The sequence below is a fragment of the Aspergillus wentii genome (genome assembly GCF_001890725.1).
Source record: "Aspergillus wentii DTO 134E9 unplaced genomic scaffold ASPWEscaffold_1, whole genome shotgun sequence".
Classification (NCBI taxonomy): Eukaryota; Fungi; Ascomycota; class Eurotiomycetes; order Eurotiales; family Aspergillaceae; genus Aspergillus; species Aspergillus wentii.
The window spans coordinates 3,925,785-3,948,523 of record NW_024467832.1 but is presented as its reverse complement, the minus strand read 5'-3'; the positions used below and the strand labels follow the sequence as shown (position 1 = coordinate 3,948,523).

At 49.6% G+C, this 22,739-nt stretch overlaps 8 protein-coding genes across 8 annotated transcripts; 5 read left to right on the top strand and 3 right to left on the bottom strand.

Moving 5' to 3' along the window:
* Position 1: 1 nt before the first annotated feature.
* On the bottom strand, positions 2–1,279 carry ASPWEDRAFT_35071 (uncharacterized protein). The gene has a single exon (XM_040834145.1). The coding sequence runs from the start codon at positions 889–891 to the stop codon at positions 436–438; it is 456 nt and encodes a 151-aa protein (XP_040695184.1). The 5' UTR covers positions 892–1,279; the 3' UTR covers positions 2–435.
* Positions 1,280–1,472: 193 nt separating this feature from the next.
* ASPWEDRAFT_35070 (VOC family protein) lies at positions 1,473–2,291 on the top strand. The gene is made up of 4 exons (XM_040834144.1): positions 1,473–1,650; positions 1,698–1,860; positions 1,907–1,998; positions 2,046–2,291. Exons 1-4 carry the CDS (start codon positions 1,511–1,513, stop codon positions 2,059–2,061), a joined length of 411 nt encoding a protein of 136 aa, XP_040695183.1. The 5' UTR covers positions 1,473–1,510; the 3' UTR covers positions 2,062–2,291.
* On the top strand, positions 2,251–5,303 carry ASPWEDRAFT_167521 (uncharacterized protein; the record flags this gene model as incomplete). Its single annotated transcript, XM_040830157.1, has 4 exons — positions 2,251–2,429; positions 2,474–2,786; positions 2,832–4,495; positions 4,541–5,303. 4 exons carry the CDS (start codon positions 2,251–2,253, stop codon positions 5,301–5,303), a joined length of 2,919 nt encoding a protein of 972 aa, XP_040695182.1.
* A 489-nt stretch (positions 5,304–5,792) lies between these two features.
* On the top strand, positions 5,793–7,941 carry ASPWEDRAFT_48069 (uncharacterized protein; the record flags this gene model as incomplete). Its single annotated transcript, XM_040837054.1, has 12 exons — positions 5,793–5,994; positions 6,045–6,097; positions 6,144–6,268; positions 6,323–6,433; positions 6,484–6,630; positions 6,680–6,819; positions 6,871–7,027; positions 7,121–7,212; positions 7,259–7,304; positions 7,347–7,468; positions 7,513–7,589; positions 7,633–7,941. The coding sequence occupies 12 exons, from the start codon at positions 5,793–5,795 to the stop codon at positions 7,939–7,941; spliced, it is 1,581 nt and encodes a 526-aa protein (XP_040695181.1).
* A 142-nt stretch (positions 7,942–8,083) lies between these two features.
* Positions 8,084–9,631, top strand: ASPWEDRAFT_102595 (cytochrome P450; the record flags this gene model as incomplete). The annotated part of the gene is made up of 3 exons (XM_040827494.1): positions 8,084–8,438; positions 8,493–9,406; positions 9,452–9,631. The coding sequence occupies 3 exons, from the start codon at positions 8,084–8,086 to the stop codon at positions 9,629–9,631; spliced, it is 1,449 nt and encodes a 482-aa protein (XP_040695180.1).
* A 12-nt stretch (positions 9,632–9,643) lies between these two features.
* ASPWEDRAFT_35063 (uncharacterized protein) lies at positions 9,644–10,893 on the bottom strand. Its single transcript, XM_040834143.1, has one exon. The coding sequence runs from the start codon at positions 10,648–10,650 to the stop codon at positions 9,757–9,759; it is 894 nt and encodes a 297-aa protein (XP_040695179.1). The 5' UTR covers positions 10,651–10,893; the 3' UTR covers positions 9,644–9,756.
* A 755-nt stretch (positions 10,894–11,648) lies between these two features.
* On the bottom strand, positions 11,649–12,121 carry ASPWEDRAFT_167517 (uncharacterized protein; the record flags this gene model as incomplete). The annotated part of the gene is made up of 2 exons (XM_040830156.1): positions 11,649–12,002; positions 12,062–12,121. 2 exons carry the CDS (start codon positions 12,119–12,121, stop codon positions 11,649–11,651), a joined length of 414 nt encoding a protein of 137 aa, XP_040695178.1.
* Positions 12,122–13,574: 1,453 nt separating this feature from the next.
* ASPWEDRAFT_100309 (uncharacterized protein) lies at positions 13,575–22,655 on the top strand (the record flags this gene model as incomplete). Its single annotated transcript, XM_040827295.1, has 9 exons — positions 13,575–14,717; positions 14,761–14,884; positions 14,930–15,042; positions 15,089–15,518; positions 15,565–16,020; positions 16,082–19,227; positions 19,280–19,977; positions 20,029–20,503; positions 20,562–22,655. 9 exons carry the CDS (start codon positions 13,575–13,577, stop codon positions 22,653–22,655), a joined length of 8,679 nt encoding a protein of 2,892 aa, XP_040695177.1.
* Positions 22,656–22,739: the final 84 nt, after the last annotated feature.

The following is a 22,739-nucleotide window of genomic DNA, read 5'->3' as shown; positions in this document are numbered from 1 at the left end:
AGGCCGAATCAATGCTCAGTCTCATTGGATACTTTTTGCCATGAACGCAGCATAATCAAATGAGGGTTGCTCATGGCTATACATCAGTTAGCTAAACCAAATCAAAGAAAGAATGCCTAGTCATACAACAGATATCTCAGATTTGCAGCACGGACATGGTGAACAAGCTGAGTAAGTCGCTTCTCTTCATTTGTCAGACGCATTACATTCTCGACTTCCTGTAATAGCGGCTGCTCATAGGGGGCGTCATATGGCAGCATGCATGGAATCACTGCGAGCTCGAAGAGTCGGGCATAGAAACCAGCAGAGCCCCAGTCGACAAGACAGAGAGAGCCATCGGCTTTGAGGATGATGTTCCTTCGACAGAGGTCCAGATGGCATAGCACGAGAGCATGCGGTGCTAGATCGATGGAATCATTGCGTAACGCCAGCCGTTTATTCATGTATGCATTCAAGTCCTCGACAGCGTGTCGTGTTTGCACCATCATCGCCCCAGAGATATCCATGTGGTTCACCACCGCCCACGGGACCTGGGCTCTGACCTTGTATCTGGCTCAGGTGTGCTGCGATCTGTGCAATGCGAGGCACAAGGTCTTTGCGGGTTTCCAGATCGACAACTTTCAGGTTCTGGCCTGGCACGTATTCCATAAATAGGTATCCTTTGGGTGCTAGTCCCTTTGCTTGAATAAATCGGTAGACTCGGGGGATGTGAACGATATTCGAATCCACCGTGTTGGATGCAAACTCTTGCGTTGCGGCTTCAGCGGCTGTTACGTCGTACTTGACTGCAATCTGGTTGGAAAGTTGGATGACTCGATTTCCTTCCAGTCCCTTCTTATGACAAAGGTCAATCAGCCATTCTTCATCAGCTGTTGCGATATCCCAAGTCATGATAGACTAGCTGAGAGAGATTTGATATTGAAACAAATCAGGTGAAATACATGGGATACCCCGCAGTCAGCTGACTAGAAATCACTCGTCTTCCTTACTGCCCATTTCCCTTCCATTCAGGAATTACCCACATTCAATATTTGCTCTCACGATGTGGAAACCAGTGGCCGTCCCCTTTTAGAACTCCCAGCCACTGCCTGCTCTACCTACCACAGATGAAATCCGCGCTTGCACCAATGTTCTGTGGGAGACCATGGCCTCCAAGATTGTGAGGGTAAACGACGATATTGTAAAATATGGAGTGGCGAGTTCAGGAGTTTGTTCAAGTATGGCCGGCTGAGATGGCCGTCATGCAACTGATTGACAGGGATCTGGGCTGGTGAGTATGCGTGTTGGTGTATACTGATAGAAATTACATATAGTATCATTGGATGTGTTGTAAAGTACTCATAAATATCCATTAGATAGAGGTGAATAGACACTATTGCAGCCTTAGGCAGCCTTAGGCAGCCTCAGGCAGTCATAGCCATTAGCCTATATGCTCCCCACCAAAACCTCTTCTCTTCTCTCCATCGAATATACACTCTTCAACACTCCTATAGTTATTCTTATTCTCAGAATGGCCTCCTTTGCCGTCAAATCCCTCGACCATCTCGTCCTGACTGTCCGCTGCATTCCCACGACGGTCGCCTTTTACACGACCAGACTGGGTATGCGACACGAAGTGTTTACTTCGCCTTCCAGCCCTGACATCCAGCGGTAACCATTCGTACTCCGACAGCTCTATATCATATCTAACTGATCAGACACGCTCTTCTCTTTGGCCAGCAAAAGATCAACCTGCACCAGCTGGGCAAGGAATTCGAGCCGAAAGCAAAGAATGTCACCCCTGGCAGTGCGGATTTGTGTTTCCTGACGGAGGAGCGGGTGGAGAGTGTGTTGCAGGCACTGAGAGAGGCTGATATCGAGGTTTGATCTTCCTATCCATATACTTTATATTATACTGACGATATAGGTCCTGGAAGGAAACAAGGTGGTGGAACGGACTGGGGCGGTTGGCAAAATCCGCAGCGTGTACTGTCGCGATCCAGACGACAACTTGATCGAGTGAGCACTCCGCATTATGGATCATCTCGATCGGACTAACGAATCAGAATCTCCAACTACTAGACCAGATAGCTCATCAATATCATCATCTCGTGCGGACATCGGATCGATAGTGCCTCGATAGTTCCGCGTTTGTGTTCCGCGCCGATCATGCCGATCCATGGTCTTAGTCCCAGTCCCCAATCCTAATTTAATTTATTTCATCCAAATCCCTCAATTCTCTTTTCATCTGTGCTCTCTCATCCATGCATCATGTTTTCCCGCGATCCTTCCACGGGTAAGCGAAAGGTGCCGGCATGGCTCGCCCACTACACCAACCCCCGTGAGCTCAAGGTCTGGGTGCGTTGTGTGATTGCCTCGTGGGTCGCGTCGCTGCTGATGTACATTCTGCCGTCGCTGAGGACGATTGGCACGGCCACGTTTTTTGCATGGTATGTCTGCTTAATTGAGATGGAAGATTATACTAACTATGCAGTTTTGTTCTGTTTATCGTCCCCCCATCGGGGATTGTGTCCGTCTTTATCCTCGTCAGTCTGACGCTGCTGCTTGGTATGGCGCTCGCCTGGGCATGGGGTGTTATCGTGATGAAAGCAGCCTATGCAGCCCGTCCGGCAGCAGAAACGCAAGCCAAGTTGCAGGCGCTGGGGCAGGAGGCATACTCGCAGGCCAATTCGACTGGCCAGAGTGTGGCGTACGTCCAGCAGAAGTTAATCTACGATGGCTTCATGCTTGACACGAGGGTTACTGTTATCTTCTTCGTGCTGATCTGTCTATTCATCTACTTTCTGGTTGGTATTGCCATTGTGAATTGGTAGAGCAAGCTAACAAGATAGGCTCGTCTGCGTGTCAAAAACCCCAAGTTCACCCTTGTCCAGGTTTTTGGTACAATTATTTCGGATCTCTTCCTCGCCTTTGGTCCTCTACTGCCTTCTTTCTCAGGAACCCTGCCAAAGTTGTTGATTGAACCGTCTGCGATTGGCATTGGAATCGGCCTGGCCTGTTCCATCATCTTCTTCCCCCAGTCTACTTCCTACGCGGTTCTCAACGCCATCCAAGACCTCTTCAATCTATCCAAAAACCCAGTGGAGTACACCATCAAGAGCCTCTCCGACGGCGAAGAACTCCAGCTCGCAGATCTCCAAAAAACCAAATCCCAGATGATCGCGGCATACAAAGCCGTAGAACCAGGCATGGGCTTCCTGCCTATCGACTTTTCCCGCGGCCGCTGGAGTGCAGACGATATCAAGAGTCTCCAAGAACCGATCCGACAAACGCTGATAGCGACGCTGGCTCTGCTGGACTTTCACATCACGCGTGTTCGTGGATTCGCTAGATTAGAGGAAATCCGGGCGGCGTCTTCTGCCAACGGTGCGGCTGAGAAGCCCGTGCCGAGCGTGGGTAAACGCCAACTACTCGAGAATATGGATATGATTGAGGCGATTCAGAGTCCAGAGGCGGAGAGTGCGCGGTCGGAGACGATTGAAGTGCTGCGCGAGGCTAGTGGGGAGATTCTTGCTATCTGCAAGGATGTCATTGCCACGGCGGCTGAGTGTATCCATGCGGTGAATTCGCGGAGATGGGCATTCAGACAGGCGACGGAGAAGAACGCAGAGTTACTTAAGAAAAGTCACGAATTGCTGGAGAGTTTGCGCTCGGTTCGCACTTCCTTCGCTACAGAGACTACGGACAAACTGATTGAGAAGCACGGAAGTCTGTTCGAGGAAGACGGAAAGTTGAAACAGACGGATGAGATTCCCGTGCACTCGATCCGCGGCATCATGATTGGCATGGTGTTTGAGGAGAATGTCGTCGCCGTGGCTGATTCTTTAGATCAACTGCTTTCTCGGATCATCGCTCTACTGGAAGGCCGGCCCAGTCCTCGAATTTGGCTCCCTACTAGTCTTCGCTACGCTGCTGCTTGGATATTCCGCCAGACGCCTGTTCCTTCGATTCCGGGCCAGTCACCGGTGGAAGATCCAGATGAGGTGGAGAAGCGGTCACAGGACGCACAGCATCGACTGCAGATTAGTCGCGGACACACGGTGAAACGGCGCAATGGAGCTGGCAGGGCAATTCTAGGTCTCTACCACTGGCTCATCAACGCGGAAGGAATGTACGCGATGAAAATGGTGATTGTGACGATTGCACTCGGCGTGCCGGCCGTCATTCCGTCCAGTGCTGGCTTCTACTATCGCGAGAAGGGATTCTGGGCGCTGATCATGGGACAGACCACGATGCTGGTGTATATGAGTGACTTTGCGCTGAGTGTGATCTGCCGTACGGCGGGGACGATTGTCGGAGGCGTGCTGGGTCTGATTGGATGGTATATCGCGTCTGGAAAGGAAGATGGCGATCCTGTGCCACTGGCGATTGTCAGTGGCGCGGGAATGATGTTCCATATGAGTCTGCGGTTGTGGGGATCGCCTGCTATTCTGCAGGGGACGTTGATGAGTGCTGCGACTGCCCTTCTGGTTATTGGGTATAGTTATGATGATGTGTAAGTCTGTCGGATTGGTTGGTTAGGGACATGCTAACGAGACAGAAATATCCCGGCGTATGGCAACCCCGGCGTGGGATATAACGTCTTCTGGCGTCGACTGGTCCTCGTGTTTGTCGGACTCGCCGCTTCAACGATTGTGCAGATCTTCCCCCGTCCGCCATCAGCCGCTCGACACATTTGCAAGTCGCTGTCGAACGCGATGCGCTCGCTGACAGACCACTACGCTCTCCTGCTCTCCTGCTGGGGGCGCTCAGACCGCGAAACCGGCTTGATAGCAGAGCAGATATCCGTCGACATGGCCGAAACGCTCTCCAACCTGGATGCCCCAATCGCCCTGTTGAAGTTGGAATTCTCCAGCTCCCCATTCGACAGCAAGACCTTGTCCAAGGTCAAATGCCTCTGTCAAGACCTCAACCAGAACATTGGCCGGTTGCTATATCAATCCGCGTCCCTCCCTCCCGCCCTGCAAACGCGGCTTTCCCAAACAACCGGCCTCCTCGAAAACCGCAGCATCAGCGACATCATGGCCGTCCTCGGCGTCGTCGAACAATCCCTCAAAACCGGCGACGCCCTTCCCGAGCTCCTCCCCACGCCGCTCGTCAAACGATGCCATGAGTTCTGGGTGGCTCGACACGCAGGGATCGGGCTGGAGGTGGAGCAGATCCGCGAGGAGAATTACCGGCGGTACTGCGTGGCGGTGAGCTCGTATCTAAAGGTGCTGGCGGCGGTGGATGAGCTGGTCTTGGTGGTGAAGGGGGTGCTAGGGGAGGCGCATGTGGTGGTAAGGGAGGTAGCTAGCTGCTAGCTTCGCTTCTCCAGTGTCCCGAGTGCACTGTGTAGTTGATTCGTAAATATTCTAATAATGGACAGCCAATAAACAGTTGGAAAAATGAAGTACCTTGCATGCCCATTCCTCAACGTAAAGGGATATCCCTTGGGACTGGCCACGGGGAATTCAGCCTACAGAGAGAGTAACGATACGGACAATCATCTGCATTATGTCACTGTTCCGCTGCCAACCGAGCATACGTTGTCTGTCTGTGCTTTCTGGTCGTGATCCTGACCATGAGAGCCTGGGAACCTGTTTACATAGTGGTAGAAAGTATACATCAGAATGACAATCCATACCCCATTCAACCGCCGTCCATGTTACCATCAATCCTGCATATTGTCAATCCAATCCGATGCGTTGATCCCATGATACATCCCTGCCATTGAGAGTATAAATATCCAACATCATAGACAGTGTGGCAATCAAGATTCAACTCGAACCGACAAGTGAAGGATTTTCAACATGTCCGACTTGAATTCCGATACGACTGCGGAGAAGGAGAGTGCGGAGCAGCATGAGCATGAACACGAACACGAACATGATCATGAAGTGATTCCCCCGAACCTTCGTCGCGTGTGTGATGATATCTCGCCGTGGGTGTATCTAGTTGCTGTGGTCGAGTTGGCGGAGAGATTCACCTATCGGAGTATCACGGCGCCTATGCGTGAGTCTGATCTGATATATATATGAGATGATGAATATTAATGAAGATAGAGAACTACATCCAGTATACACGAGACGACCTACGACCGGGTGCATTGGGAAGAGTACGCCCTACCCTCACCTTTTCTATGTACACGCTGATAAAGAAAGGGCCAATCCGTCGCAACAGGAATCAACTACTTCTACTCCGGCTGGTGCTATCTCACGCCCATCTTTGGCGCCATTATAGCAGATAGCTATCTCGGGCGGTTTCGGACGATATGGCTAGGGACGGGGTATCCCTCTTACTTTCTACATACTCAATTGAAATGATATACTGATGAAGATAGGATAATGGTGCTAGGAAGTCTGATTCTCTTCCTCACATCGCTAGAACCGAGTTTAGATCACGGGGCTGGAATGCCGGGGTTGATGGTTTCGTTGGTGTTGATTGGGATTGGGTATGCCCTCATATACTATACTATATATCTTTGATACTGAAAATATGCAGGACAGGCTGTATCACAAGCAACGTCAACCCCCTCATCGCAGAACAATACACTGAACGCCGAGAACGCGTCAAAATGCTCGACAGTGGAGAGATGGTGGTGGTTGATCCGCATATGACGCTGACTACTATGTACGGGCGATACTTTCTGTACGCCCCCTGCATCTTATATGTGTATAGGAGTAGACTGACGATGAAGGATCATCAACGTCGGCGCATTATCCGTCATTCCGGCCTCGTGGCTGGAACTGAAAGTCGCCTTTTGGGCTTCATTCTTGCTCTCGTTGTGTTTTTGGACATTGCCTATTCTGGCGTTGGTTATTGGGAGGAATAGATATGGTACCTCACCTACTCTATATACTTGATATATGCTAATATAAGGAATGATAGTGGTGCATCAACCCCGCGAATCCCCCCTCGTCAAAGCAAGCAAAGTGCTCTATCTGCGCGTGCGACACGGCAGCTTCGACAGCGTCAAGGCATTAGGCGCGTGTGATCAGGGCTTTGTGGAGGAGTTGAAGCGTGCGCTTGTTGCGTGCCGAGTTTTGTATGTCTCTGATATCCAGATGATGGATGATGCTAATGAACAGTCTGTTCTTGTATGTCTGCCCTCATAACGATGGATGAAACTGATGAATAGCCCGATCTTCTGGATCTGCTACGGACAGACGAATAGCAATATCGTCAGTCAGGCGGCGACGATGCAGACGTTTGGGATTCCGAATGATATGAGTATGCCTATCTGTCTTATGGTTTTATGATATGCTGATGAGGGTAGTGGGCTTTTTCAATCCGATTTCGGCGTTTATGCTGGTTCCGTTGATGTACGTCTCTGTCGCTGTAGTTGATGTGTACTGACTGTCTAGGGAACGCGTCGTCTATCCGACTCTGCAGCGATGGAAAATGCCGTTTAAACCCATCACCAGAATCACAGTGGGCTTTTTGGCCATGGCGTGTGCCATTGCCTATGCTGCTGGGATTCAACACTGTACGTCTTTTGCATAGATGATCTCTATCTATCTAACTGAGTAGTGATTTATACCTCGCCCCCATGCTACGATACCCCGCTTGGAGCAGAATGCAGTCAGAATGGGAAACTGCCTAACCAAGTGAGTCTACACCATCATCTATATTATATATACTAAGTGATAGGTGAACGTCTTCCTCCAACTCCCCATCCACGCCCTTACTTCCCTCTCCGAAATCCTCGCGTACGTCTCCGGCCTGGAATACGCCTACACCAAAGCGCCAAAAAGCATGAAGAGCATCGTCACGTCCATCTTCCTGGTGATGTTTACTGTTGGATGCGCACTAGGCATTACACTCTCGCCTGTATCCAAAGACCCGAAAGTGTTGGTCGAGTATGCGTCGTTGAGTGGGGTGATGGTCGTCACGGCAGGCGTGTTTTGGATGCTGTTTAACAAGTACAATGAGGTGGAGGAGAAGATGAATCAGATGTAGATGTTGGATATGATATATCATATGCATGTTGTTACACGTGGATACTGTTACACGAGAATGTTATGACCTAATCGAGCATAAAGTATATATCTACTATATATATTCACCGTCTTTCCTTCAACAGACAACACAACCACCAAAAATGCTCACTCCACTCCTCTTCACTTTCATCCTCTTCCTCATCTATCACCTCTACAAGACTATATCCTCCCCCCTCTCTTCCCTCCCCGGGCCCATCCTCACCCGCCTCACTCGGCTCTGGTACTTCCACCGCGTCCGCAACGGCCATTTCGAGCAGGATAATATATCCCTCCACAAACAATATGGACCCATCGTCCGCGTCGCCCCAAACATGTACAGCGTGGCGGATCTATCGTCCATCAAAACGATCTACGGGATGGGGTCGAAATTCCCCAAATCGGACTGGTACGAGGTGTGGAAACATCCTGATCCGGATCGGTGGGCTTTGTTTCCGGATCGGGATGTGAGGAGACATGGTACGTGATATAGTATGCTGTTGATGAGGAGGTGTTAATGAGTGTGTTGGGTAGCTGAAACGAGAAAACGGTTCACGAACCTCTTCTCGATGAGTTCGGTTGTGCATTATGAGTCTTTTGTCGATGATTGCGCGGATATCTTCATTCAGCGGGTAAAGGAGCACGCTGATACAGCTTTGTCGCTGGATATGGGGCATTGGTTTCAGTGTTATGCGTTTGATGTTATTGGGAACATTACATTCGGGGAACGATTCGGCTTCCTCGATCGAGGCGAGGATATACAAGGGACTATTGCCGCGCTGAGAAAAGTAGTCAGATACGGCACGCTCATCGGCATCTATCCACGGCTGCATCCGTGGTTATTCGGGATATTGAGTCGATTCAGCTGGTCTGGTGCCGGGGGAAGGCTGTATATCATGCAGTTTGTGCAGAGGATGATAGCGAAACACGGACAGAGCGAGAAGCAGCATTTCCTAGGGAAGATGGTGAAAGCCAAAGAGGAGAATCCGGACAAGGTAACCGATTACCATCTATTCATCATGTGTCAGTCGAATATCGTCGCTGGGTCGGATACAACTGCTGTTACGCTATCTGCGATTGTGTATCATTTGTGTCGGTGTCCAGATGTGTTGAGCAGACTGAAAAGAGAGATTGACGAGTATACTGTGAAAGGAAAGTGCAGTGAAAAGGTGACATTCAAAGAAAGCCAGGACATGCCGTATCTCCAGGCCGTCATTAAAGAAGCTCTACGCATCCACAGCGCAAATGGACTGCCGCTATGGCGAGAAGTGCCAGAGGGAATGGAAATCAGCGGTCGATTCTTCCCAGCTGGAACTGTCGTTGGGGTCAATGTCTGGGTGGCGCATTATAACGAAGATGTCTTTGAGGATGCAGCATCATTCAGGCCAGAACGATGGATTGAAGCTGGACCGGATAAGTTGAAGGCGATGAATGAGATGTTCATGCCGGTGTGTCTATCTCTCTCTATCTACTGTATGATGCTAACTGGATAGTTTGGTCTCGGATCACGAACATGTCTTGGGAGGCATATTTCCATTCTGGAAATATCGAAACTGGTTCCCAGACTGCTGAGAGAGTTCGACTTTACTCTTCTACGAGAGAACTGGACGACGGAGAATCTGTGGTTTGTCAAACCGACTGATTTGGACGTGTTGGTGAGAAAGATAGTATAGAGAAGCTATCAACAATGCAATGACTATAGCCACTAGACTATAGACTTGTATGATTGCCAACATGGTGGACTAGACACTAAGATTAAGACAGGATAGGTATATGGTAGATACATGCTCAGATCGGCTTAGTTGCTGTTGAAGTTCTTGTTGAGAGCATTCAAGCCCAGAATGTCATCACGGCGGACGTCAACACCAGCGCCAGCCTTGACATCGCCAACACCAGCACCGGCGTTGATCTCACGGCTGACCTTGACACCAGTGTTGGCATCAACACCAGCGGCATCAACACCGGCGTCAACACCAGCCAGAGTACGGCCAACCTTTGCACCGACATCAACACCCGCGTTGACATCCTTACCGGCGTTGACACCAGCGTCAGCGTTGACACCCAGAGAACGACGGTTGACATCCGCCCCAGCATCCACGTTAACACCAGGAGCAGCGTCAACGTCAGCGTTGGCACCAGCACCAGCCAGACCACGGCCAACCTTCGCACCAGCCTGAACACCAGCATTCACATCCTTACCAGCGTTGACACCAGCGTCAGCGCCGACACCAAGCAGAGCACGGCCAACCTTCACACCAGCATCAACACCAGCATTCACATCCTTACCGGCGTTGACATTGGCGTCAGCATTGACGCCCAGAAGAGTGCGACGGCCAACATCCGCACCGGCGTTGACATTCACAGGAGCAGCGTTAACGTCCGCGTTAGCACCAGCCAGAGCCCGACGCAGCGCAACACCCGCATCAGCACCGGCCTTGACGTCTCCGTTTCCAACACCAGCGCCGGCCTTGACATCAGCCACATCGCGGCTGTTAAAGTTGCCGTTGAACAGGTTGCCGTCGATCACGGCGCGACGGGAAGCACCCTTGCTGTTGAAGTTGTTGTTGAGAAGATTGAGGTCGATGCCATCGCGACGGGGGAGACCGGAGGGGAGGGGGACGGGGGGACCGTTGCTGTTGAAGTTGTTGTTGCCGGCGTCGACGTTGACGAGGTCTCTTGCTTGGTTCTGCATATGTTAGATGGTGATGGATGGATAGATATGGAGGGAGCATACAGAGACAGGAGCGGCAGAGGCCAGGGCCGAGAGAGTGGCGATGAGGATGGCAGACTTCATTTTGATAGAATGATAGATTAAAGAGTGACAGAGAGATTGAAGAGAATGGATGATAGAGTAGATGATAGAGAATGAGAGTGTGTTGATGAAGAAAAGATACAGATCAAGTCACATACTTATATCTCCATCAGCCAGGGGAAGGGATAATGATGCCATACAAGATCAACATCTAGTATAGTCCAACTAGTAGATCTAGTCTCACATCTAATGTACGCACGAGCGGAGATGATCGATAGTTTATCATAATTATCTGATCGCCGCTATTGATTCACGTTATTGTTTTTGCTTTTGCCACGCTGTCAATCCAGTGATGGACTGTGCATGATGAACTGGCCATGTACTAAAAGAGATTCATTTACATAATATATCCTTGATCACTGTGATATTGTAATAAATCCATGTAACAAACTAAACTAACCTGCAGAGTACCAGTTCAGGTGATGTTGACATGATGGGAGCCAGAGCTGTCGTATGATGATGACTAGGTTGGATAGTAGAAGAGTTGATGCAGTTGAATAATGATGATATATTTCGTCAGTCAGGGGTCATTATATCACATCTGCAGATTGATCTTCAAACAATGGATTGTGATGAGCAAAGATGTACACTATTGATTCTACTTTTTGCTTTTAGCCTATTCTCTATGAAATATATAACATTCTAGTATAAAAGGTAACGTCAAAGAGTGTATTCACATACAGCAGTTCATAAGAACTTGATAGGTACATGATAGATAGATATGTAGTATACAATAAATACGCCAATACATATTCAAGCCACCGAACGTGATAGCATTCAACAAGACCAGCGAATTCGACACCTAACCAGTGACGACTGAGGCTCACCTCTAATCCTGATTCATGCATCGAGTGAGGACGCTCAGCTTCCGGCTTAATCTACCGAGTAGTAGACTTGTGGCCGCTAGAAGCACCGGCTTTGGTGTCAGAAACTCCGCCGATACTCCTGCCGACCACGACATCGGCGTCAACCAAGTCACGGTGGTTCAGGGCGCTGACGTCCGCGTCAACCAAATCGCGATGGTTCAAAGCCTTTGCATCGGCGTCAATCACGTCGCGATGGTTCAGGGCGCTGACATCCGCTTCGACCAAATCACGGTGGTTCAGGGCGCTGACGTCGGCATCAACCACGTCGCGGTGGTTCAAAGCCTTTGCATCGGCATCAATCACGTCGCGATGGTTCAGGGCGCTGACATCGGCGTCGACGATGTCTCCGTTGATAAGGCCCGTATCCTAGGTAAAGTACGTTAGTTCCAATATAGACGAAAGGTAGGAGCAGAGTATGAGTATACCACGACAGGAGCGGCAGAAGCCAGAGCCGAAAGGCCGAGGACGAGGAGGGAGGCTTTCATGGTGATTTGTTGGTTTGGATGATAAACGATTGTAGAACTGAGTTGGATTGTTGATGATGATGCTGATACAGAGAAGTAAGCTGGTTTATATCTCTTCTTTCCAGTGCCAGGGGTGAAGCGAATCGATATCATATTGATATATCATATACAAGGAGGCGCATACAGGGCTGGGTTGAGCTGACGATTGCCAATATAGTTGCCTGGCTTAAATTATTGATTGCTGCCGTTCTATTGGTTTGCCTTATCCCTTGTTTTTGATCTACGATGAATCGTACATACTGGAGATAAAAGTATACGACATGTTGCATGACGTGCTTGAGTGACGAATGTATTGGATAGCCCAGCAAGGGGTGTAAAGATCGTCCTGACCTGTGATCGGCTATGAAAAGACATATATAAAGATGCTGTTGGAAGGCGATGTTAACGATTGTTCAGTGATTCAATTGTCTGACTGATTGATGAGACCATGCGAGGCACTCAGAAGGATATCTAGGCTAGTTCTGGAAAGCTGCACCGGCATCCTTGTACTTCTGGTCAACCTTCTGAGAACACGGCTCAAGCGACTTCCACTGCTCCTCCGAAAGCTTCGACTTGACCTGCTTCTGGAAAGCGGTCTTTTCGTTGTAAAGGTTGCTGATCATGCCCTGTGCAATGAAGGCAAACACTCCGTTGTTCTTGATATCGGCGGCCTAGTCCTTGTTAGCTATCTTCAGAGTCAGCTAAGCTATGCATACCTTGCTGATAGCACTGTCCAGCGTGTCTGACAGAGTACTGCAGAAACTGTTGGACGACTTCTGGTACTCAGGCCACTGATCCGACGTGAAAGGCTCATCTTCAGCGGCCATGCTCTTCCTCACTGCTCCGGCAGCTTGGTGGGCACCGTAAACGGCGGTTGCGACCTTGTAAGCGGAGTAGAGGCCACCGCTGTAGTCCTTGACGGCTGATTGAGCGTCTTTGGCCTTGCTGTCCAGAGTAGCCATGTCAGTCAAGGTCTGGTTGCTGGCAGCAAAGACGGGGGCGACGGCCAGCGAGGCCACGGCAAAGACAGCAGAGAAACGCATGGTGTATAGAGGTGTGGTGCGACTACACAGTCAAAAATCATAAAATCGTGCAGATGGAATCGAGCAGTGCCATCTTGGGCTGCTGATATATTCTGCCAGGCCATCGGGGTTTGTTGGTATGTGCATAGAGCTGACTAGTGGTTACACAAATTCAATAGTTTCGGGTGATTGGATGAGTTGTTTGACTCAAAATTGAGTGAGTCGATGCATGTCAAGCACATAGCGTTGCTGTCATTCGGTGGTTTGATGTGGAAAAAGCAAAACTATCAATTATTGTAATTGCTTTTTTCAGCTGAACATCGAGATCTTGTCAGCTCACGATATCTTAAATGCATAATGTCCGAATGAAAAATGCCAGAAATTCTCCGTGAACCTGCACACTCAGCCTCAACATGCTTTCAACTCTAGACCAGCGACTTGCTGGTGCAACCCGTGAAGATATCCAGTCGATCCTGAACACCGGAGTCAATGGGTCGACCTCCAACACAACACCAGAGCAGGTTACGAATGATGACTCCAATCGTAAGTCAGTCCCCTTCCCGGTCGCAATTGTCGGTATGGGTATGAGATTACCAGGAGGCGTCAATTGTGGTGAACAATTCTGGGATTTTCTCGTCTCCAAAAAAGACGGTTTGTGTAAAGTCCCGGAATCTCGATATAATGTCGATGCGTTTTACAATGAGCATAATCCTGGAGCAGTCCGAACACAAAATGGCTACTTTCTCGAGCAAGACATTGGCTGTGTTGATGCACCTTTCTTTTCCATGAGCAAGGTGGAAGCAGCAAAACTGGATCCACAGCAGAGGCTTCTGCTAGAAGTGATCTGGGAGTGCATGGAAAATGGTGGCCAAGCAAACTGGCAAGGCAACGATATTGGTTGTTATGTCGGCGTGTTTGGCGAAGACTGGCTTGACCTGATGAGCAAAGACTTGGAGCGCCATGATAGATACCATGCAATGGCAACGGGCGATTTCGCCATTGCCAACCGCATATCATATGAGTTTGATCTTCATGGTCCTAGTATGACCCTTCGTACAGGTTGCTCATCCTCCCTGGTTGGACTTCACGAAGCATGCCAGGCCTTATACTCTGGCGAATGCTCTTCAGCCCTGGTAGCCGGAACAAATCTCATAATCACCCCAACCATGACGACGGCCATGTCAGAAAACATGGTCCTTTCGCCAAGTGGTATTTGTCGAACATTTGACGCCGCTGCAGACGGCTATGGACGAGGAGAGGCCGTAAATGCGATATTTATCAAGCCACTCGACGCTGCGTTGAGAGACGGAGATCCAGTCCGAGCGGTAATTAGGTCCACTGCAGTCAACTGTGACGGTAAAACTCCAAGTATCACAACTCCTGGCTCAAAGGCCCAGGAGAGCCTAATTCGACGGGCATACCAAAAGGCATGCATTGATAATGTTCTGGAAACCGGCTTCTTCGAGTGTCATGGCACAGGCACCATCGTCGGCGATACATCCGAAACATCAGTGGTCGCCAACATTTTTAGGGAAAAGGGTATCTATATGGGAGCTGTAAGTCACTCGAGCCTTAACACATATAAAGCTGACCTTTCAGGTAAAACCGAATGTTGGACATTCTGAAGGAGCATCAGGCATCACCAGTGTCATCAAAGCAGTCCTGGCTCTTGAAAAGCGGACGATTCCCCCAAATGTCCATTTCACAAAACCAAATCCTAATAGTAAGTCTCGTCTAACTTTATGGAATTTCTTTGCTGACAAAACAGTCCCATTCAACGAGGCACAATTGACCGTTCCCGTGGAAGCAACACCGTGGCCAAGTGATCGTCGTGAGCGCATCAGTGTCAATTCCTTTGGAATCGGAGGAACAAATGCTCATGTACGTTCTATCCAAAGAAGCGAATGCTGTTCTGACAATTTTCCAGCTTATTCTTGATTCTGCGGCGTCATTCTGCCCTCCAACCCCCCAGCAAAATGAACTGCCGGAAGGGAAGCCACACCTTCTGGTTCTTTCCGCAAAAAGTGCTGCCTCACTAGAGAGCAATATCGAAGGCTTGAAGGGGTATCTTGAAAACAAGCCAGCATTAAATGATCTTTCCTATACACTTGCCACGAGAAGGGAGCACTTACCACACAGAGCGTTTACAACGGTAGATGCAGATGGAAGTCTCTCGCCGTTTGTCACATCTCGCACTTCTCCTTCTAGTATCGCCTTTGTGTTCACCGGGCAAGGAGCGCAGTGGCCTGGCATGGGCAGAGAATTGATCCTGAAAGTTCCAGAATTCAAACAAGATATTGAATCAATGGATAGGGTGTTGCAGGGATTGGAAAATCCACCCAGCTGGACTATCGAAGGTATGTATTATATCTGCCAGCCTAGAATAGTGCTGACACAACACAGAGGAACTCCTAAAAGAGGAGAGTCAAAGTCGTGTCCGTGAGCCGGAGCTGGCACAACCTCTCTGCACCGCTATCCAGATTGCCTTGGTCAACCTGCTCCGGACATGGGGCATCGTTCCAGAATCAGTGGTCGGCCATTCGAGTGGAGAGATTGCCGCAGCATATGCATCAGGAGCCATTCCAGCAGACTTTGCCATGATCAACTCATATTTCCGGGGTCAAGCCACGGCAGCCCTTCCTGCTGGCCTCTCGGGTGCAATGGCAGCTGTTGGACTGGGCTCGGAAGATGTTAAACGCTTTCTGAAAGAAGGCGTGACGGTTGCTTGTGTAAACAGTCCTCAAAGTGTCACAATATCTGGCGACGAACAGGCTGTGCAGGAAATCGTCGATCAGATCAAAGCAGATGATGAGGACATCTTCTGCAGGCGGCTGGCAGTTAACGTTGCTTATCATTCACGTATGTTCTTACCTTCCTGTTTCCTCAAGTTAGTTGAGCACTGGTACTGATATGCCCGAAGACCACATGGCAGAACCAGCGCAGTCATATCAAACGCTTCTTGACCCCTATATGAAGCACAACCAGTCAATGATACCCTTTTATTCAACCGCCACCGGGCAGACAATCCGTGACCCTTCCCATCTCAGCAGCTCATATTGGAGGCAGAACCTCGAGTCTCCGGTGTTGTTCGATGGTGGAGCCCAGAGAATTATCGATGACAACTACCTCCCCACTTTGTTCCTCGAGATAGGCCCTCATTCCACTCTTTCCGGGCCTCTACGCCAAATATTTAGCGGCAAAAATCAAGAGGGAAACTCCGAACCTCTATACGTCCCTACACTGATCAGGAAAGAGGACCAATACCAGAGTCTGCTTGCTACAGCTGGTAGGCTTCATGGCTTTGGCGCTTTGCCCAAGCTCAGTGCTGTAATTCCGGATGGAAAAGTGCTAACGGATCTCCCACCATATGCATGGCAGCATGAAGAACGATATTGGGATGAGCCTCGTGTAGCTCATGACTGGAGAGTCCGTCAAGCATCGCATCATGAGCTTCTTGGTGCACGATCCCCACAATCAAGTGATATTGAACCCTCCTGGAGAAATCTACTCCAGGTTGAGCATGTTCCATGGCTCATGCACCATCGGATCAACAACGACATCGTGTTCCCATGTGCTGGGTACCTTGCAATGGCTGGTGAAGCAATTCGCCAAATCACAGGGTCCAGTGACTACTCAGTAAGAAATCTTTTCATGAGAATGGCACTCGTTATTGGAGAATCGGACAATGTCGAGATTGTCACCAGTTTGAGACCAGCAAAGTTAGCCGACAATATCGACTCGGCCTGGTATGATTTTACAATAAGTGCTCAACAAGGCAGCTCTTGGAGGAAGCACGTTATCGGTCAGGTCAGGGCAGGCCCAGACAAAAAATATGATTTGCATCCGGCACAGCAATACTCAAGAACGGTTGATGCCAGAAAATGGTATACAGCACTGGGGAAGCGTGGGTTGGAGTATGGACCAGAATTCCAAGGGCTACAAGAAATTTCAGCAAGTCCAACAGAGAACCGTGCTGCCGCCACAATGCAGGATCGACAAGAGCTCCAGGCATCTTCTACATATGCAATTCACCCAGTTTGCATCGACCAATCCCTGCAGCTTCTTAGCGTAGCAGCGACCCAAGGTATCGCGCGGCGGATGACTCAGTTGTGCATACCCATTGCCATTGACGCGGTTTATATCAAATCAAGCCAAGGGCCTATGTCTCTTGATGTTCTTTGTCAGATGATAAGCGGTAACATGTCGGGCAATGCCACTCTAACATCCGACAGCGAAGTTGTTCTTTCCATCGAAAAGGGCTTTTTCTTCCGTGTCTCAGATGATTTGATCAATGGTGCCGGGGCCCCTCTGCTTTCAACTCTGGACTGGAAACCAAATATCGACTTTGTTGCGCCAGAGGACCAACTTCTTCCAATTCCTTCGGGTCAATATGATGGTCGTCGCACGGCACTTCAAACGGGTCTCATTATCATTGAGACATTCCACCTTATCAAATCGATAAGTCCGGTTTCTGAGCACCTGCAAAAGTATAAAGACTGGATTGGGGCCCAATACGACAAGATTGTGAACGAGTCGCCAGAGTTGACGCCCGAGATGAGATCCGCCAAAGAGTACCTCGACTCCCCTGATCGGATGGTGATCGCGAGAGGCCTTTTCGACAAATCGCCAGACACACATCCATTGGTTTTTCATGCCAACATTGTTGCGGAGAGAGTTCTTGATTCCATTCAGGATATCCTTGAAGGCCGGTCACAGCCGCTTGAGATTCTCATGGCCGATGAAAACCTCAGTGGGATTTATGAGCAAATCGCTCTCCTATCCGACTGGGATTCATTCTTGTCACTTCTCAGTCACTCCAACCCATCACTCAGGGTTCTAGAGATCGGAGCTGGAACTGGTGGTGCTACCTCTCTGGCATTAAAGCCTCTTCTGGACTGCAAGGCGGGCCGCAGGTTCTCCAAATACACATTCACGGATATATCGCCAGGCTTCATCCCGGAAGCCAAGGAGAAATTCAAGAACTATCCCGGATTAGAATACAGTGTTCTCGATATCAGCAAAGACCCAACTGAACAGGGGTTTGAGCCAAACAGTTATGACTTGGTCATTGCAGCCAATGTCTTCCACGCGACACCGAGTCTCTCACAGACTCTGTCCCATGTTCGAAAGCTTCTTGTACCTAACGGTAGGCTTCTGCTCCAAGAGCTATGTCCTGGAGTCCCCTTCATAGACTTTATCATGGGAATTCTTCCCGGCTGGTGGCTTGGAGAAGCTGATGGCCGCAAAGACAAGCCTTACGTCTCTCCGGAAAGGTGGAACGATGAGTTGATAAACGCTGGCTTTACGGGCACTGATATTGTGCGGTACGACAACGACGTGCCCTATAACTCCAACGCCACTATGCTCTCCACGGCTGCGGCACCTCGGGACCCTAGCAAGGGAAATGTAGCCTTCCTTTATCACACAGGCATCAAGGAGTGGACTCGCTCGCTAGAAAAAGCATTTCTTGACGACGGCTACACCGTTGAATGGTTTACTTTACAGCAGCCCCCTCCATCAAGGAGTAATATCATCTGTCTCATGGATTTAGCAGGTCCCTTTTTGGATGATATATCGGGCGAAGACTTTAAAGCCTTCAAGGGCTGGCTGTCAACCACCGATGACTCGCGCATGTTATGGCTGACAAGACCAATTCAAATGCATTGTGACGACCCTCGTTTTGGTCTGGCCTTGGGATTTTTCCGCACAGTTCGAGATGAGACTTCTCATCTTTATTCAACGCTCGAAATTGACTGTTTTGACATGGCTGCCGTAGCATCCACAAAGAGAGTGTTCGAGCATATTGAAAGGCAAAAGCAAAGCCCTTGGCTAGCTCCAGACAGCGAGTTCTGTCTTTCAGACGGCATGGTTCACACGGGTCGGTACCAATGGGCCCCGCTTGATGGCAGCCAGTTGCGAGGCAAAGACAACTCTTGTTCATCAAAAGCTTTGGACATAAAAACCTATGGGATCATTGACTCTCTGCATTGGGTCGATACAACGTTACCCACGCTTTCGGAGGACGAAGTAGAGGTGGATATCTCTTATGTTGGACTGAACTTTCGAGTACGTACAGAGTTTGGTTATATGCTAGAAGACAAAATGCTGACCCTCGAAGGATATGATGATTGCACATGGCCTCATTGGGGATTGCACCGAGCTCGGGTTTGAAGGCAGCGGCGTCGTTAGGAAAGTCGGATCAGCAGTATCACATCTACAAGTGGGCGATGGGGTCATGGTCATGGGTCTAGGTATCTGCTCAACTCGAAAGGTGCTTCCTGCGCGTGTGTGTAGGAAAATACCTGAAGGGATTTCGCTAGAGGATGCGGCAACTGTTGGATGCGTATACGCAACGGTCATCCACTCGTTGATCAACCTTGGCAATCTCCAAAAAGAGGACACGGTTTTGATACACTCGGCCTGCGGTGGTGTTGGCTTAGCAGCTATTCAGATATGCAAAGTCGTGGGAGCAGAGATCTTTGCCACAGTTGGTAATGAAGAGAAGAGGAAGTATTTGATCGAATCAATGGGAATCCCAGAAGATCACATCTTTGACTCGAGAAGTACATCCTTTTTGCAAGGAATACTCAACAAGACTGATAGCAGAGGTGTTGACATGGTCTTGAACTCTCTGTCTGGCGAGCTTTTGCATGCCTCTTGGAAATGCGTGGCACCGTTTGGCAAGATGCTGGAACTTGGAAAGCGAGACTTCCTTGGCCATGGAAAACTGGATATGGACATTTTCCAGGAGAATCGTGCATTTTTCGGGATTGATCTCCACCACATGTTCTACCATGACCCCAAATCCATGAGGAGGTGAGTAGACATTAAAAATTTTCCAGGAAGTCACACTAACAAAGCTTTTAGGATCTATGCACAGTTCGACGAGAGCTTCAAAGGAAAAGTTATGCCCATAAGACCGATCAACGTGTTTGATGCTGCTGATGTAAAGGGGGCCTTTCGGCTGATGCAAAGTGGCAAGCACATGGGGAAGATTGTAATCAAGATGCCAGAAGATCCAGCACTGTTGTCCATCTCGTCAGCCAGAATGACTACACAATTCAGACCCGACGCTTCATACCTGTTGGTGGGTGGTCTTGGTGGTCTTGGGCGTGCTATCACTACATGGATGGTCGAGAAGGGGGCGAGGAACTTTGTGTTCTTATCTCGCTCTGGCGGAGAGTCTCCTAATGCAAAGAGTTTGGTCAAGGATCTCACACAGCAAGGTTGTCAGGTTACGGTTGTTGTGGGAAGTGTAGCCAAGTTCGAAGACGTGCAGAGAGCAATTTCTGCAAGCAGCCAGCCACTTGCCGGAGTCCTTCAACTATCAATGGTTCTCAAGGTAGGTTGAACTATACCATACACTGCAAAGCTTCGTGATTATTGACGCCTGTCTGCAGGATATTTCCTTTTCAAAGATGGCACATGAAGACTGGACGGAGGCGCTGGCGCCCAAGGTACAAGGGTCGTGGAATCTTCACCATGCACTCGGGGAAGCTAAATTGGACTTCTTTGTCCTCTTTAGCTCTGTAAATGGCATTATGGGTAACGCTGGTCAGGCAAACTATGCTGCAGCAAATACCTTTTTGGATGCTTTCACCAAGTACCGGAATGGAAAGGGGCTTGCAGCGAGCGTTATTGATGTTGGGGTCATGGAGGATATTGGATTCGTCAGCGAGAGCTCCCCGCAGACTTTGGAAAGAGCTAGGAGAATCAATCTTCACACCGTAACAGAATCCGAACTGTTCCTGACCCTGGAGGTCGCAATTTTCGCCCCGCGGGTGAATGGACCAACGCAGATGTCGATTGGTCTTGGGACAACCAAACCTGTTACAGACCTTGATGCTCACGGCATGTGGTCGAAGGATGCTCGGACTGGCTTTTGGAAAAATGTTCTGACACTTGGAGAAAACCATACGGACTCAGAAGGCTCGAGGCTTCGCGAATTTATGTCCTCGATTGAACGCAACCCCGAGCTTCTGAATGACCCCGAGACCGAAAAACGAATTACTCGAGAAATCGGACTCAAGATAGCATCACAGATGTCCTCGCCGGACGATATGACGGACGAGGAGCTGGCTATGATCAAGATCGACTCTTTGATGACCATCGAGATTCGAAGCTGGTTCCGTCGACACGTAGGCATCGAGGTCTCGCTGGGCGATATTGCAAACTCGGAGACAGTGGGTGGTTTAGGTAAACTCACCATCAAAACCCTTCGTGAGAAACACACGTCCGGTAAGGGCTTTGATGCCGACCTAACTGCACCTCCGACTGAAGAGGATGAGCTCAAGCTCTTCCTGGAAGACATGGAGCTTGGGAAAAGCATTCACCCAATTCCCACTCCGGCTCTAGATTGGCGTTCGGCATCTGAAGGAAGAGTCTTTTTGACAGGAGCTACCGGGTTTGTCGGATCCTATTTGCTTGTAATGCTGGGCAAGCTGCCATCTGTCAAAGAGATTGCTTGTCTAGTGAGAGCCGAAGATGTTACAAGTGGCATGTCTCGGCTCAAACAGTCTGTCGGCCAGCATGGTGTGGTCATGGATTTTGAATCAAAGGTGACTGTTCTTCCGGGAGACTTGAGTGACGCAACATTTGGCCTCGGACAGGAGCGTTTTGATCAGCTTGCAGAATGGGCAAGCGTGGTATTCCATTTCGGGTCGATGGTCAACTATATTCTTCCCTATTCGGATCACCGACGACCTAACGTCCTCGGACTGACGCATATCTTGAATTTTGCGAACACGAAGCGCCTGAAGCCAGTCCATTACTGCTCCAGTATCAATGTCTGGGGTCCGTCAGGGCTTCTGGCCGGAATGAAGATACCAGAAAATGAGCAGCCACCTCTGGATATGGCTTATATCAAGCAACATGTCGGACATACCCAAAGCAAGTTTGTCGCAGAAACAGTTGCTTGGAACGCCATTTCAAACGGATTTCCCGTGTCTATCTATCGAGCTGGTGTTGTTACCGGACACAGTGCCACCGGAATCGGCAATCCAAAGGACCTCTTCGCTCGAATGATGTCCAACTGCATTCGCATGGGATTCTATGCTGACCCTCCTGCGCAGCGTGTCCAGTCTGTCCCTATCGACTTTGTCTGCTCTGCCATTCTGCGCGTGTCCGAGTCCAACGATAACCTCAGACAGGCTTTCAACGTAGTCCAGCCAGATCAGGACCGGACAATAATGGCTAGAGAATGCTTTCAAACCATCAGCAGGCTCTGCGATTCGCCCTTGCGATGTATCCCTGCTGCGGAATGGTTAACCAAGTTCTCGGAAACACAAGGCCACAATGAAGCCCTTGTGGCTCCTCTCCTTCGCGAGCGTCTCGATATTGGGCAGCTGTGGTGGGGGGACCAGGGTGAGACTATCGCTCGTTATGACACGGACAACTTGAAAAGGGCGTTGTCAGCGTGGCCGGAGATTGTCAACTTCAAACCCTTTTCAGAGTGTCTGGAGACGTATTATGCCCGATGGACGAGTGAACAATAGGCTGAGACTTGATCTGAATAAGGGCCAGGAAAGGAGGGTTTGGCCAAAAAGGAAGGTGTGCACGTGTTGCTTGAGGCCTTGATG